Source organism: Pan troglodytes, chromosome 3, assembly GCF_028858775.2.
Source record: "Pan troglodytes isolate AG18354 chromosome 3, NHGRI_mPanTro3-v2.0_pri, whole genome shotgun sequence".
Classification (NCBI taxonomy): Eukaryota; Metazoa; Chordata; class Mammalia; order Primates; family Hominidae; genus Pan; species Pan troglodytes.
The window spans coordinates 59,459,323-59,476,593 of record NC_072401.2 but is presented as its reverse complement, the minus strand read 5'-3'; the positions used below and the strand labels follow the sequence as shown (position 1 = coordinate 59,476,593).

General features: G+C 40.0%; 1 protein-coding gene across 1 annotated transcript; it reads left to right on the top strand.

The window, feature by feature from the left end:
• Positions 1 to 4,486: 4,486 nt before the first annotated feature.
• On the top strand, positions 4,487 to 16,383 carry UTP3 (UTP3 small subunit processome component). Its single transcript, XM_063809590.1, has 4 exons — positions 4,487 to 4,618; positions 5,053 to 5,153; positions 7,374 to 7,474; positions 12,455 to 16,383. The coding sequence occupies exon 4, from the start codon at positions 14,516 to 14,518 to the stop codon at positions 15,953 to 15,955; it is 1,440 nt and encodes a 479-aa protein (XP_063665660.1). The 5' UTR covers positions 4,487 to 4,618; positions 5,053 to 5,153; positions 7,374 to 7,474; positions 12,455 to 14,515; the 3' UTR covers positions 15,956 to 16,383.
• Positions 16,384 to 17,271: the final 888 nt, after the last annotated feature.

The following is a 17,271-nucleotide window of genomic DNA, read 5'->3' as shown; positions in this document are numbered from 1 at the left end:
TATGTCTTCTAACAATATTAGTCTCTTTTGTGGATAGGCTCCATATTGTCAATGTCCTATTTAAAGAGTAGTATCTAGATACATATTCAATAGTCAAGTGTAATCTGGACAGTACAAACAACAGCCGAACTTAACATTTTTCAATAAATCCCACTTAAGATGATAATATCTCTTTTTTGGCAGCTATGTTACACTATTGGCTTCAATTAAAGTGTACAATCTCATTTTAAAAAACATGTTTCTATAAAGTAATGACTTTCCCATATTTAATATTTGAACAAGTTAGGATTTGGGCATGAGATTTAGCATTGGTCCCTAAATTTTATCTTGCTAAACTCAGACCAACATTACAATGTCTCAGATTCTTTTCTAATCCAGATTCAGAAACCTTGCACATTAGTTCTTTCTCTCAGCTTTACAGTATCTGCAAACTTGACACATGCCATCAGATCCTTATTGAAGTCATTAAGAAAAATGTTTAATGGGATAGTGCTTAAGATAGACTTTTGCAGCATACATCTAAAGTCCTATCTCTATCAATATCAGTCCATTAATAAGCACATTTTGGGTGCAGTAGTTCATCTCAAGTTAACTCATAATCCATACTATCACACAGACTCAAAGTCTGGGTTTCATCCATAAGGTAACATGAATACTTATCATAAAAGGCCAATCTCTCCTTTATTCTCTATTTTAATGTCATCTCATTTCTCCCCTTGAAAGCCTTCCCTAATATAAAAGGAGTCTTGATAGCAGTCTGGCATTTTGCCACTTGAACTCTTAAAAGCGACGATGATGTTTTTTAACAGGCTTCTTGGCCTTAAATCCAAGATGCAGCTGAAATCTCTTGATTTTCCTTTTAATGGATTAATTTCTACATTTAGTGTAATAATTCACATTTCCCATTTGTCCTTGAACTTTATATGGAAAACAAATTTTACTAATAAATAGTACTGCTTAATCAGCTCTAAAAATTAGGAGGGAAAATATGAAGTCTACACGAAACCTTGAATTAAATGTCAATCTGTAAATTCCAAGTAACCCAAAAATCTTTTAGATTTAGAAATAACTTATAAGTGTTCCCAAATGTGCTAGAAAAAAGAAATCCTTTTTGTGTGTGTGATACCCTAAATATATCTGACAGAATCTTCAGTATTATTATAAGTGGTAAGTGAATTGAAAGAGCATCATCAGTCCTGGATCTCCCTAAAAAGTATCGTCTTTCATTTCCTTAGCACTCTCATGAATATATTCCAGAATCTATTTATTTCAGAGAACATAAAAAGAAATAATTTTAAAAGAATACTGTAAAATGTATACTCAAGATAAGCATTTTATATCTGACAAATTTACAAAGTCTATTACAGAGGAACTCCATGACTACTTTTACAACCAGGTATATATAACAATCCCAGAAACCCAGAATTAAATGACACACTTGCAAGGAATACAGAGAGGAAATTAAGATATTTATTTCCCTAAAACATAGATTCTAAAATATGTCAAATGGCCATTGAAAGCACAGCCTTTAACTCTTCTCCGTGTATACCATCTCTCTAACTTCTATACGTTTGAGACACTAGACAATACAAAAGTAACTTTTGAATCAATCCAGAGAAATAAACTGAAGGAAGATTCTATTAGCACTGAACGAAAGATCTGCTGCCAAGAGAAGCTAACAGCAAAAACCATCTCCACTCCATCAAAAACCATCTCCACTCCAACAAAGTGGAAAATTCATTATATGTGTGTGTATATATACTTATCATGAATATATAACTGCTATTAACTTAATACCACAAAACTAAAAGTCCCCAAATATCCCAGAATTTCACAAATCAGTCAAGCACAAAATTACTAACAAAGGATAAAGAGGAAGACGTTTTTTGTGTTGGTGTTTTTTTTTGTTTTGTTTTTGTTTTTTTTTTGAGATGGAGTCTCATTCTGCTGCCCAGACTGGAGTGCAGTGGCGCAACCTCAGCTCACTGCAACCTCCGTCTCCCGGGTTCAGGCAATTCTTGTGCCTCAGCCCCCCGAGGAGCTGGGACTACAGACATGCACCACCACGCCTGGCTAATTTTTGTATTTTTAGTACAGACGGGGTTTTACCATGTTGGCCAGGCTGATCTTGAACTCCTGACCTCAAGTGATCCACCGGCCTCAGCCTCCCAAAGTGCTGGGATTACAGATGAGAGCCACCACGCCCAGCCTGGTTGTTTTACTATGACAAAACTGAGGTATAGCCCTTGATCTGACAATCGGTCCTCCTACCAAGATCCTTGCTGGGTTGCTCTGAACTTCCTAAAACTCCTGTAGGGCACTACTTGTGTCCAAATCCACAAGAGCAGACATGACTTATCTGGAATAATTATCAATAAAAGTTTTAAAATATGTTTAATAATATTAAGGAGCACAGAAGCAATTGCAACTATATTTGCAATGTTTGGGAGGGACATTATTCTGCCTAACCTAGAGTCAGGCAAACACTATTCCAAGAAAGGAAACAGCAAGTAAAAAGCACAAAATAAGAAAGAGCTTGGCCCACACAGGATGAGGAGCAGGAAGGAAGGCACTTGTAGCTGCAGCAGAGTGAGGGGGAGAATCATAGTAGATAACAATACCATGCACTTCATAGGATTAACTTTTTTCCCCCAATTTTTTTTTTTTTTTTTTTTTTTTTTTTTTTTTTTTTTTTTTTTTTTAGATGGAGTCTCTCTCTGTCACCCAGGATGGAGTGCAGTGACATGATCTCGGCTTACCGCAACCTCCGCCTCCTGGGTTCAAGCGATTATCCTGCCTCAGCCTCCTCAGTAGCTGGAACTACAGGCATAAACCACCACACCTGGCTAATTTTCGTCTTTTTTAGTAGAGACGGGGTTTCACCATGTTGGCCAGGCTCATCTCAAACTCCTGACCTCAAGTGATCTACCCACCTTGGCCTCCCAAAGTGCTGGGATTACAGTTGTGAGCCACCATTCCCGGCCTTTTCCCCCATTTCAATTGTACAAGCTTAGAATCTATTTTGAACTTCAGAATCAATCTTAGTCATTCTAAAGCTAAAGGTAGAGAGCATAAGCCTCTTAACTTACAGTCCATTTTACCTCTCACAATACCAAGAGCCATTAATACTATTTTTTCACATCTATATGGAGAAATTTCTTCTAATTGGCATTTTTTGGGGGTGGGGGAATTGAAAGATTAGACTGAATCATTTCACAATGTGATGTTTTGATTATGTATACCTTGTGAAATGATACAAAACTTAGAAATCCGTAATTTAAATAAGTGAAATAATCAAAAATGATTTTGTCTAACAAAAATGCTTTAGCTGGCTGAACATGGTGGCTCATGCCTGTAATCCCAGAACTTCAGGAGGCTGAGGTTGATGGATCACCTGAGGTCAGAAGTTTGAGACCAGCCTAGCCAACGTAGTAAAACCCCAGCTCTACTAAAAATACAAAAATTAGCTGGGTGTGGTGAAGTACATCTGTAGTCCCAGCTACTTGGGAGGCTGAGGCAGGAGAATCACTTGAACCCAGGAGGAAGCTGCAGTGACCCAAGATCACACCGCTACACTCCAGCCTTGGCAACAAAGCAAGACTCTGTCTCAAAGATATATATATATATTTAGCTATTTTTGCAGAGATATACACTGAATGATTTTTTCTGATATTATATAAGCATTGAATGATTAAAAGTCAAACAGAGCATTTTTACTCAACTTTGATACCCTTTGATACCCTCCTTCCTAATCTTTGTGACTTCCAACCTCATTAAATGTCTGATAATACTAATTGGCATTTTTTAACCCTAAACATTTTTGTTCTTATATGCAGAGTTTCTTCAAATATTGATCTCTATCCAAGCACAGTATATGTAAAATTTATATTTAGATATCAGGAGGCAAAAGCTGGTCAGTTGGGTGCAGTGGCTCACGCCTGTAATCCCAACACTTTGGGAGGCCAAGGCAAGCAGATCATTTGGGGTCAGGAGTTAAAGACCAGCCTGGCCAACATGGTGAAACCCCATCTCTACTAAAAATACAAAAATTAGCTGGGAATGATGGCGCATGCCTGTAATCCCAGATAATCGGGAGCTGAGGCAGGAGAATTGCTTGAACCTGGGATACAGAGGTTGCAGTGAGCCAAGATCATGCCACTGCACTCCAGCCTGGGCGACAGAGTGAGACTCCATTTCAAAAAAAAAAAAACAGAGGCAAAAGCTGAATTAAAAAAAAAAAACTCAAAATATGAGGAAGAAACTTCATTCCAAATTCTTACTAAAAATTAAAAAATACAAACCAAAAAATTGACTTCTTTTTCTCGAACAGCTTTCCACATAGACTTTTAGGGTAGTCCTTCTGTGGTTAAATGTTTATGAGGAGAATTGCACCTGTGTTGTGGTCAGCTTTTAAATAAACTTGCACCTGCAGTGGTTTTTCATAGAATTGCTGTTTGAGAAATTACATGTCAGTGGTTTGACCATCACACAGAGCTATTTCCCTTCACCATATCACCTGCCAGGCAGGTCCTAATTTAAAAAGGGCCTACTTCCAAAAATTCATTTGAAAAAAATCTGGTTAGATTTCATGGTAATCTCTCCAGGGACACAATAATAAGTAAGGTTTCCAGGATACCCCTCAAACAAAAAGAATATGCTCCCTTCAATTCATCCATTGCAGTGGTCTGGTCCTTCTCTGCTTTAAGAAAACTTCTGATTTCTGGAGAGGCTTCTGCTCTAGTCAAATATGTCTGCTTTCCTTTTCCTGTATATGATCTGCTAATTCCTGTTTCAGAATCTTTTTTAGTTTGTCATTTTCCTTACCATAAATTTATTTCTCTTTCCTTCCTGTTCATCCTCATAAAAAACCCTAAAATCTTTCAAACTAATTCAAGCAGGTCTAAATGTCATTCCATTCTGTTCACTCTTTTACTTTGTTTCTTCATTGCTAATAAATTCATCTTGTATCCTGTATACCATTTTACTCAGCTGGCATATTACTTTATCACTTTTCTTCATATGTGTGTAATTTTATATATTAATGTTTTCTAGATGCAGAGAGGTGTTCATAAAGAGCAATATCAGATGGCACCCCAAAAAAGGATATGAAAGAACACCAAAAGGGAACTCTAAAGATTTAGTTGGAAAAGTAGGTAAGTAAATACAATTTTCTTGTTCTAACTCTTCTATTCAGAGTGTTTACATCATATGTAAGTGCCATACTAAGTTCATTTTCCCTAATAACGAGAAAGCATAAATCTGTGGTGAGGAATATCCAGTCAGTTATTTTTAAAATATCAGATGCAACTGTAAAGATGTGTCTTAAGAGACACTTCTACTTAGTCTTCCTACTGAACAAAAGAGCAAATGCTGTGGAGTCAGTTATTGCCTGGGTGCAAATGGGACTCTGACAAGTTATAAAATCTTGTTTTCTCTGTTTCATCTATAAAGTGGGCATCACTGTAATACATACTTCACAAGATTGATGAAAATTAAATTGATAAGTGTAAAGCATGGAATATGCTAGAACATGGCTACAACATATAAACAATTACTTTAGCATAATGCTTAGCTCTTGATCTGCCTACTTTTCATATCCATATTCCCAGGACCCTGATTTAGACACAAAAACGCATCACTCTGATGACTATCACCATCTTGCACCAACTTCCTTCTGTCAATTTTCCAATCCTTCCCTGTTTAAAACCCTCCAATGATTCCCCTTTGCTCATAGCATAAATAATATATCTCTACCCAAAATAGATATAGATCAAGATCACATTTGCAAATAGCTTATTAAATTCTTAGGTCATTTTTAATAATTTCTAATACCTTATTGAAATTTAACAGAGCTTGGTTTTTTTTTTTTTTTTTTTTGAGACAGAGTCTCACTCTGTTGCCCAGGCTGGAGTACAGTGGTGCAATCTTGGCTCACTGCAACCTCCGCCTCCCAGGTTCAAATGATTCTCCTGCCTCAGCCTCCTGAGTAGCTAGGAGTACAGGTCTGGGCCACCACACCCAGCTAATTTTTGTATTTTTAGTAGAGATGGGGTTTCACCATGTGGGCCAGGCTGCTCTCGAATTCCTGGCCTCAAACAATGCTCCTGCCTCGGCCTCCCAAAGTGCTGGGATTACAGGCATGAGTCACTGCGCCCAGCCAATCCAAGCCTTTTTAATTTGACACCTGGAGATACGTAGTCCTATAACTCTAGTAGCAGGTAGGTAGTATAACACTTTTGGTCTACTAGTTCATGTGTGCTAGTTACTTAAGTCAGAACAACCCAAAATTATATTTTATTTGCCTTTAGTTAAATATCAAATATGGTCCCACGTTTCAACTGAATTTTAAAGACATCAAAAATTTCTTTCTCTAAAGAGATCCATATATCAAACTGTCTAGAAGACATCTAGACACTTAAATAGCTTCACAGACACCTCAAATCAAACATATACAAAACTTAACTTCCCATTTCTTGGCCCCTGCTTAAATCTTTTTTTTTTTTTTTTTTTTTTTTGAGATGGAGTCTCGCTCTGTCGCCCAGGCTGGAGTGCAGTGGCATGATCGCAGCTCACTGCAACCTCCGCCTCTTGGATTCAAGCAATTCTCCTGTCTCAGCCTCCCAAGTAGCTGGGACTACAGGCATGCACCACCACACCAGGCTAATTTTTGTAACTCCTGGCCTCCAACAATCCACCCACCTCGGCCTCCAAAGTGCTGGGATTACAGGCATGAGCCACCACGCCCGGCCAAGACAAGTACATAACTAGTCTTAACACAAAGGAGAAAATGTTTAGAAATCCCTAAGAAAGGAAGAGTTAGGGAGTATTAGATGTTAATAGAACGAAGTATATCAGAGAAGACAGCCTAGAGAAGACACAATCTTAGCTGGGCCTTGAAGGCCATATAAGCATTGAAATATGAGACAGCCCAAAGAGAGGCCAAGAGAATAAAAATCTCAAAAAGAGAGAAAAAAATGAGTACATAGTTTGGCTAAAACATATAATTCATGAAAGTGGGAAAGCAGCTGGAAAAATAAGTTGGGGCCAGATAAAGGCAGGCCCTGAATATTGGCTTAGAGATAAGAACTTGATTCTATAGAGAATGAGGGGTGACTAAAGAAAAAATTTTAACATGGGCTGTGTTTCAAAAGACCTTCACCACCAAAGCTATAATTATCACTGGGTCAATATTTAAATCAAAATAATTGTAGTTACAAGTTTTCCCATGAAAAGAAAAAACTAAAAGGGATTAAATAATGTTTAGAAAGTAATTGCCAAGTTTTTAGTTGAATTAGAGTTTGGAAGGGAAAGCAGTGTCGTAATTTCACTAAATTCTTCATTTTGTAATGAAGGCTACCAAACCTGTTTTCTAGATGCAGAGAGGTGTTCATAAAGAGCAATATCAGATGGCACCCCAAAAAAGGATATGAAAGAACACCAAAAGGGAACTCTAAAGATTTAGTTGGAAAAGTAGGTAAGAAAATACAATTTTCTTGTTCTAACTCTTCTATTCAGTGTTTACATCATATGTAAGTGCCATACTAAGTTCATTTTCCCTAATAAGGAGAAAGCATAAATCTGTGGTGAGGAACATCCAGTCAGTTATTTTAAATTAAGTTAAATTAAAGATTAAAAGCTTCAAATATTTATCAAATATTTCAGTAGAAGCTCTATATTTTACTTCCAAGTCACTTTTAGGACTTTTGGGACTTAAAATAGATACAGACCTTATTTGCAAAAAGAATCTGTGACATATTTGTTTCAGAGTAAGTGGTTTCTGACAGATGAAACTAGATGAAATGAAAGCAGATGGCAAACTTCATCCATTTTCTTTCTTATAACTAAAAATAATCTTTCTTTCTTTTTTGCATCCAAAAATAGTTCAGCATGTTTCTGGGGTTATATTAAATTATCCAAATATATTGATAGGTACTAACACCAAGAATACATTTTCCCAATATAACTCTTATATCAAATTATTATTTTTACTATTACTACCTTTATGCACATTTTTAAGAAAAGCTACTTCTTTTGACAGCTTCAGTCATCCTAGCCTAGTCTGTGATGCTGGGAAAAAACGTAATATGCTGTTTATTGCAGCACTATTCACAATAGCAAAGACTTGGAACCAACCCAAATGTCCAACAATGATAGACTGAATTAAGAAAATGTGGCACATATACACCATGGAATACTATGCAGCCATAAAAAAGGATGAGTTCATGTCCTTTGCAGAGACATGGATGAAGCTGGAAACCATCATTCTGAGCAAACTAACACAAGGACAGAAAACCAAATACCACATGATCTCACTCATAAGTGGGAACTGAACAATGAGAACACTTGGTCATAGGGTGGGGAACATCACACACTGGGGCCTATCGTGCGGTGGGGGGCAGAGGGAGGAATAACACTGGGAGAGATACCTAATGTAAATGACGGGTTGATGGATGCAATGGGCCAGCGTGGCACATGTAACGAGCCTGCACGTTGTGCACATGCACCCTAGAACTTAAAGTATAATAATAAAAATTAAAAAAACAACATAATACGCATTCAACTATAGTCTTCTTTTTTTTTTTTTTTTTTTTTGGAGACAGAGTCTCGCTCTGTCACCCAGGCTGGAGCACAGTGGCGTGATCTCAGCTCACTGCAACCTCCACCTCCTGGGTTCAAGCGATTTTCCTGCCTCAGCCTCCCGAGTAGCTGGGACTAGAGGCGTGCACCACCACGCCCAGCTAATTTTTGTATTTTTAGTAGGACAGGGTTTCACCACGTTAGCCAGGCTGGTCTCAAACTCCTGACCTCAGACAATCTGCCCACCTCAGCCTCCCAAACTGCTGAGATTACAGGTGAGAGCCACCATGCCGAGACTCAACTATTGTCTTAAGTTCATGAAAGCTGTATATTAAATATTTCACCTTGTTAATTACTTTTAAATTTGAAGAGCTATGCTGATAACTATGGAAGCTCAAAAGACACTAAGTTGTTAAAGGCTACTGCTTTGAAGTGCTGACAGAGTACAGAAACATACATACCTGGACTGACTGACTGCATTTCCACTACCTTCTCACACCCCACTCCAGCCAAGAAAGATTACTATTTAATCTAGTGTCTATCTTGGAAACCATAACCTTTGGAGTCTGAACTTGGCTACGGATGCTAAAGGAAAAAGTCACTGTCCACCTAACAACAAAAATCAGGTACAATTACACATAATTGATAGAGAGGAAGTTTGAGATCTATGCAGGACTGTGGTGATGAAGCATATGAATTTGATCCTATAGACCAAGCTTGTCCAACCCACAGCCTGCAGGCCATATGCAGCCCAGGAGAGCTTTGAATGCACCCCAACACAACTCTGGAAAGTTTCTTAAAAGATTGTAAGTTCTTTTGCGATTTTTTTTTTTTTTTTGAGATGGAGTCTAGCTCTGTCACCGAGGCTGGAGTGCAGTGCCGCGATCTTGGCTCACTGCAACCTCTGCCTCCCGGGTTCAAGCGATTCTCCTGCCTCAGCCCCCCGAGTAGTTGGGATTACAGGCGTGTGCCACCACGCTTGGCTAATTTTTGTATTTTTAGTACAGACAGAATTTCACCATGTTGGCCAGGCTGGTCTTGAACTCCTGACCTCAGGTGATCTGCCCACCTCAGCCTCCCAAAGTGCTGGGATTATAGGTTTGAGCTTCTGTGCCCAGCCAGCTATTGTTAGTGTTAGTGTATTTTATGTGTGGCACAAGACAATTCTTCTTCCAGTGTGGCCCAGGGAAACCAAAAGATTAGACACCCCTGCTATAGACATTGGGAAGCTAAAAGATTGGACGCCCCTGCTATAGACGTTGGGAAGCTTCTGCAGGATTTTAAGTTAGGAATTGATATAGTCATTTTTTGTTTGCTCATTTGTTTTTTAATTAAATCTCAGGTGCAGTTAATTATTCTCCTCAGTTCCTGACATTATTATTGGTCTGTGGAAATGTCCTCTTCTATTCCTTTTAATCTCCAACTCTTATCCCATTCTTCATCTTCCACAAACAGCTATTCTTTTGTGTTTAATGTATATTATTTTGTTTGATTATATTCCTACAAAATGTGTATTGTTATATTATTGTGCCTGCATTTTTAATTTTTGTGAATGGTATATTATTTATTACATTCTATTTTTTACTTTTTTCCCTTAGCACATTGTTTTAAAAATCCATTCAGGTTGCCATATGGATATATAATCTACTGCTTCCAATTACTATATAGTTAAAATCACTATAAAATGTATCATCTTAGCCAGGCATGGTGGCTCAAGCCTGTAATCCCAGCACTTTGGGAGGACAAGGGGTGGATCACCTGAGGTCAGTAGTTCGAGACCAGCCTGGCCAACATGGTGAGACCCCGTCTCTACCAAAAATACAAAAATCAGCCAGGCGTGGTGGCAGGCACCTGTACTACCAGCTACTCGGGAGGCTGAAGAGGGAGAATTTCTTGACTCTGGGAGGCGGAGGTTGCAGTGAGCTGAGATCGCACCATTGCACTCCAGCCTGGGCGACAAGAGTGAAACTCCGTCTCAAAAAAAAAAATTATCATCTTAATCATAAGAGTGAAAGGAGGTGCTATTAATAATTACACTGGGATAACAGGTTAAACAGGGCCATCCAGGGCAAGCCAGAATGTATGATCACCCTATGCTCCTAAATTCCATGCTGTTCTTCCACAACATTTTATTGATCTGCTCTTCCAGTGATGGATATCCAGGTTGTCTCTAACTCGCTTCTACCAAAAATAACTTTTCAAATAGCTTCGCACAGGTCCCCTTATGGATGGGCTTACGTGAGAATTTCTTAACCAAAAAGATATCTGCAATGATTTATAAATTTCTGATACAGGTAATTCTGAACACCCAGAAGATTGGTAAAGTGACAAATGAGAATAAAGCATAGTAGAGTACTTAGCTTAGCATTGAAGGTTTTTGTAGTAATGAAAGGTATGGCTGGAAAGGTTGTTTTGGGGTAAAACTTTAGGACAGCCATGTATGCTGTAAATTTTGTTAGTAAACGAAAGTTTTTACTATCTGGATAGTAAATGAAAGTTTCTGAACCAGGATATGCGGTGACAGAAATGATATTCTAGGAAGATATATCTGATGTACCAGATCAAATGTACCAGAGACTAAAAGGAGGAGGCCTATTAAAGGAAAAGTTGAAAGCCAGTATAGTATAGTAGTTAGTTATAGCACAACATGGATTCTGAAGCTGGACTGTTCTGGTTTAAATCTAGTTCTAACACTTATTAGCTTTATGACCTCACTTAAGCTATATGCGCCTAATTTTCTCATCTCCAATTACAGATTATTATAGTAACTTTTCACAGGGTTATAGTGGTTTCAAGAGCTTGTAATGGTATCTAGCACACATTAACCACTCTCAATGTTAGCTATTATTAATTATAATTGTTTCAATAGTCCAGGAAGAAATAAAGATTAGTTTAAGCTAATGTGATCATACAATACCTCCAACACCCAGAATAAATGCCCTGAAAGAAGTATCCTAATGTATCATCACCTAATGTGTCATTCATAGACTCCCTAATTTCCATAGTAAGAAAATCCCATAAAGGGCTTAGAGTAAGGCAAAAAAAAATTTTTTTTAACCTGCTGGCTCTCATTAGTGTAACTTGCTAACTCCTGAGCCAGACATCGCAATAAAATAAAGATTCAGATTGGCTGGGTGCGATGGCTCACACCTGCAATCCCAGCACTTTGGGAGGCTGAGGTGGGCAGATCACCTGAGGTCAGGAGTTTGAGACCAGACTGGCTAACATGGTGAAACCCCATCTCTACTAAAAAAAAAAAAAAACACACACAAAAATTACCCAGGTGTGGTGGCAGGTGCCTGTAATCCCAGCTACGTGGGAGGCTGAGGCAGGAGAATCAATTGTTCTTTATCAAAAGGATCTGAAAAACTGGGTGAAGCGGCACGCACCTTTAGTCCCAGCTACTCAGGAGGCTGAGGCAGGAGATCACTTAAGCCCAGGAGTTCTACCCAGCCTGGGGAACACAGCAGGCACCTGTCTCTAAAAACAAAGGATCTGAGAATGTTAGAATACGATACTCTCTGAATATGCATTGAATACTGCAACTCTGTTCTGGTTAGGAAATTTAACATTTAGTATAAACTAAATAATATTAATGTGATCATTCCCATTTAAAATATCCAAAATATTTTTCTAACTTATATATAATAGTATATGCATTTTAGTCTTGAAGTCTGACACTAAATTCTCAAATAATTTGCAATAAAAATGAAAAATTTTTATTTATGTGCCTAAATGCAACAATGTTTAAATAATGAAAATTTAACATTTAAAGTAAGGAAATAACTACAGTTCCAGCATAGATGTCATATTCTTTAAGCAATATTCCCAAAACAGCAATCTAAAGGTTATCTCTTATCCCTCTGTTCTCTTACAGCACCGGGTTTACATCATACACTGCCTTGTATTCCGGTAATCTGTATGAGTGTCTTCTTTTCTACCTGATTATACAGTCCTTAACTGGCTGATTCATCACTATTGTCTGTAGCATTCTACAACAAACAGTAAGCAGTTAATATCTGCTAAATGACAAAATGTACTAAAATTTACATTAAAAAATAAATTCATGCTTACCATCAGAACATAACTTTTGCCCACAACTTTCTAATTTAATTTTCTAAAATCTTGTAAAAATTTCAAAATGTTTCAGACACCTTTAGGCACTTGGAAAATGTTTATTTCAAAGTATCACTTTTCTAACATTTTGCATTATTTTTATTAACCTAATGACACTATACTTTCTGCAAAGAAATTGTCACCATTGGCTGGGTGCGGTGACTCACGCCTGTAATCAATCCCAGCACTTTGGGAGGCCGAGGCGGGCGTATCACGAGGTCAGGAGATGGAGACCATCCTGGCCAACATGATGAAACCCCGTCTCTACTAAAAATACAAAAATTAGCTGGGAGTGGTGGCGCGTGCCTGTAATGCCAGCTACTCGGGAGGCTGAGGGAGGAGAATCACTTGAACCAGGGGGTCGGAGGTCGCAGTGGGCCGAGATTGCCACTGCACTCCAGCCTGGCGACAGAGCGAGCCTCCGTCTCAAAAAAAAAAAAAGAAAAAAAGAAAAAGAAAAAAGAAACAAAAAACAAAAGAAAAAGAAATTGTCACCATTAATTTTATTTATTTATTTATTTATTTTGAGACAGAGTCTCTGTCTGTCGCCCAGGCTAGAGCGCAGTGGTGCGATATCGGCTCACTGCCACCTCCACCTCCCGGGTTCAAGTGATTCTCCTGCCTCAGCCTCCCGAGTAGCTGGGATTACAGGTACCCGCCACCACGCCCCGCTAATTTTTTGTATTTGTAGTAGAGACTGGGTTTCCCCATGTTGGCCAGGCTGGTTTTGCACTCCTGACCTCAAGTGATCCACCCACTTCGGCCTCCCAAAGTGCTTAGGATTATGGGCATGAGCCACCGCGCCCAGCCATGTCACCATTAATTTTAGCAACGTATCAAAAGTTCAGCTTCCAACTACCTACATTAAAAGGTATAATAATACTAACCCTGAACCTTACATATGTAATGCCTAAAAACTTACACCCTGAATTACTCTAACATTACAGGGCAGACTTCCTTGAGAAGAGTCAGACCCTGCAGCGGGGCTCTGCCTTCCCACTGTCAGCCTCGGGGTCATCTAGCTTTATCGATCCCCATGGAGCGGGTCACCGAGCCCTGTGAGCAGGGAGAGGGCGATGGGGATGAGTAAACCCGAGCCGGAGGCCCGGCCTGCGCTCTCGCCCGGAAACCTCCCGTGGGATTCTGGAGCCCAGCGGCGCTGCCTGAGGCTGTGGTACCCAGAAATATGGTATTGGGGGTGGGGGTGAAATGAGAGGAAAGCAATCTGATTAACTTCCAGCCTGATAAGCAGAAAAGAGAAAACAAGGGAGCAGGAAAACTACGCTAGCACTAGACTGCCGGTCGCAAGCGCCGGGTACACACGCAGTTAAAACTCAATGGAACGCCCCCGGGACTTCTCCAGGGCGTAAAGCGCAGCGCCCTCTATTGGCCATCGGGACCTCGCCTGGAGGTGCCGTCAGGATTCCGTCCCCCAGCCACTCCCAGGCACTCGAGAGTAAGCGCATTAGCCCGAGAAAGCGTTCTGTGGAACGGAACTTCCTTATCCTATCGTTTCCACACGGAAAGATTTTAATTCACCGGAATCGACTGGCGTTAAAGGGCACAGTGAAAAGGAAGTTGGTATCAACGTGATCTCGACTAAGGGACCGAGCGGAAGTCCTCAATCGTACGCCACGCGGAGAGCATGCTGGGGGCCGGAAGGAAGAGGAAATTCCAGTAGCCGATCAGGAGTCTGCAAACTCCGGTGGTAGGAGAGCGCGCTGCTGTTTAAAGCCACGAGTTACCGGAGCGCCTGATTCCTGCCCCGAAGTCAGTGGTGGCCGAAAGTCCGGAGTCGCTGTAAAACCTGAGATTGCGAGCCATGGTGGGGAGATCCCGGCGGCGCGGAGCAGCTAAGTGGGCAGCTGTGCGAGCCAAGGCAGGTCCCACGCTCACCGACGAAAATGGAGATGATTTAGGATTGCCACCCTCACCAGGGGACACCAGCTACTACCAAGATCAGGTAGATGACTTTCATGAGGCACGATCCCGGGCCGCCTTAGCTAAGGGCTGGAATGAAGTACAGAGTGGAGACGAGGAGGATGGCGAGGAGGAGGAGGAGGAGGTGCTAGCCCTAGATATGGACGATGAGGACGACGAAGATGGAGGGAGTGCGGGGGAGGAGGAGGAGGAGGAGAATGCCGATGATGATGGTGGGAGCTCCGTGCAAAGTGAAGCTGAGGCCTCTGTGGATCCCAGTTTGTCGTGGGGTCAGAGGAAAAAACTTTACTATGACACGGACTATGGTTCCAAGTCCCGAGGCCGGCAGAGTCAACAGGAGGCAGAGGAGGAGGAAAGAGAGGAGGAGGAGGAGGCACAGATCATTCAGCGGCGCCTAGCCCAAGCGCTGCAAGAGGATGATTTTGGTGTCGCCTGGGTTGAGGCCTTTGCAAAACCAGTGCCTCAGGTAGATGAGGCTGAGACACGGGTCGTGAAGGATTTGGCTAAAGTTTCAGTGAAAGAGAAGCTGAAAATGTTGCGAAAGGAATCACCAGAACTCTTGGAGCTGATAGAAGACCTGAAAGTCAAGTTGACAGAGGTTAAGGATGAGCTGGAGCCATTGTTAGAGTTGGTGGAACAAGGGATCATTCCACCCGGAAAAGGAAGCCAATACTTGAGGACCAAGTACAACCTCTACTTGAATTATTGCTCGAACATCAGTTTTTATTTGATCCTGAAAGCTAGGAGAGTCCCAGCACATGGACATCCTGTCATAGAAAGGCTTGTTACCTACCGAAATTTGATCAACAAGCTGTCCGTTGTGGATCAGAAGCTGTCCTCAGAAATTCGTCATCTGTTGACACTTAAGGATGATGCTGTAAAGAAAGAACTGATTCCGAAAGCAAAATCCACCAAGCCCAAACCAAAGTCTGTTTCAAAGACTTCTGCTGCTGCCTGTGCTGTTACAGATCTTTCTGATGATTCTGATTTTGATGAAAAAGCTAAACTGAAGTACTATAAAGAAATAGAAGACAGGCAAAAGCTAAAGAGAAAGAAAGAAGAAAATAGCACTGAAGAACAGGCTCTTGAAGATCAAAATGCAAAGAGAGCTATTACCTATCAAATTGCTAAAAATAGGGGACTTACTCCTAGGAGAAAGAAGATTGATCGCAATCCCAGAGTGAAACACAGGGAGAAGTTCAGAAGAGCCAAAATTAGAAGAAGAGGCCAGGTTCGTGAAGTTCGTAAAGAAGAGCAACGTTATAGTGGTGAATTATCTGGCATTCGTGCAGGAGTTAAAAAGAGCATTAAGCTTAAATGAAGTTTTTGCTTAGCATAAGGTTTTTGGCAGTTTTGGATCAATAAATTTTTACTTTTAACTAAAGTCATTGTATTAATATATAATACTTTAAATTTTAAAAATTCTTGTCCACAAGGAAATTTGTCTGGGTTATTGGACAATTTATAAGAACTATGGGAGCAATATGAAGGTGCTTGAGAAAAGAGATGATGTTGAAGTTTTCCAATATTCTGTTGAAGTTTTCCAATATTAAGTATTAGCTTAGGGAAATTTCACAGTTCATTGTGGAGTGTTAAACTTAGAACATGTGTAACTTTTCACATAAAGAGAATGCATCTTTGACAGTTATCTTATTTGTAAGGCAGCCTATAAAATAGTTCTGAAGTATTTTATTTACCTAACTATAATTATTGGGCCAGATACTTGTTAATAAATGGGCTTAATGTTAACATGGATTTCATATGTTCTGTGTGGTTTAAAAGCATAGGAATGAAACTTTGGTTAAAAGTAGAAAAAGGAAAAGATATGCCTTAATTACATCAATTGTCAATATTTTCTCATAGTTCTTCATGTGGCAAATAAGGTAAAAATCCCATTTCCCCTTCTTTACTGGTGATTTGCAGTGGTTGCTGCTTGTACTTGCACTCCATTTGCTAAAACTTTGATATGATTACTACCAGGTAAGTGGTAACTTTAAGTGGCAACAAAGTTCCATTTTTCTTATTTTTTTTTTTCGAGATTGAAGTCTCACTCTGTAGCCCAGGCTGGAGTGCAGTGGCAGGATCTCTCAGCTCACTGCAACCTCCACCTCCCGGGTTCAAGCGATTCTCCTGCCTCAGCCTCCTGAGTAGCTGGGATCACAGGTGCTTGCCACCACGCCCAGCTAATTTTTGTATTACTAGTTGAGACAGGGTTTCACCATTTTGGCCAGGCTGGTCTCGACCTCCTGACCTCAAGTGATCTGCCTGCCTCGGCCTCCCAAAGTGCTGGGATTACAAGTGTGAGCCACCACACCCAGCTCAATGTTCCATTTTTCTTTTCTTTTTTTTTTATTATACTTTTAAGTTTTAGGGTACATGTGCCCAACGTGCAGGTTAGCTACATATATATGCATGTGCCATGTTGGTGTGCTGCACCCCTTAACTCGTCATTTAACATTAGCCATTTTTCTTTGCTGCTACACTGGTCTTTAAGTAGGGGGAAGATGTTGAGGTGGTAAATGTAAAAATAGGATGTTGCCAGGGAAGAAAATGAGAGGACTAGTGAAGGAAACCACAAAAAAAAAGTCCTAATTTCCTAATTGTGTCACTGTTTATTCAGTAAACACTGTGCTAGCT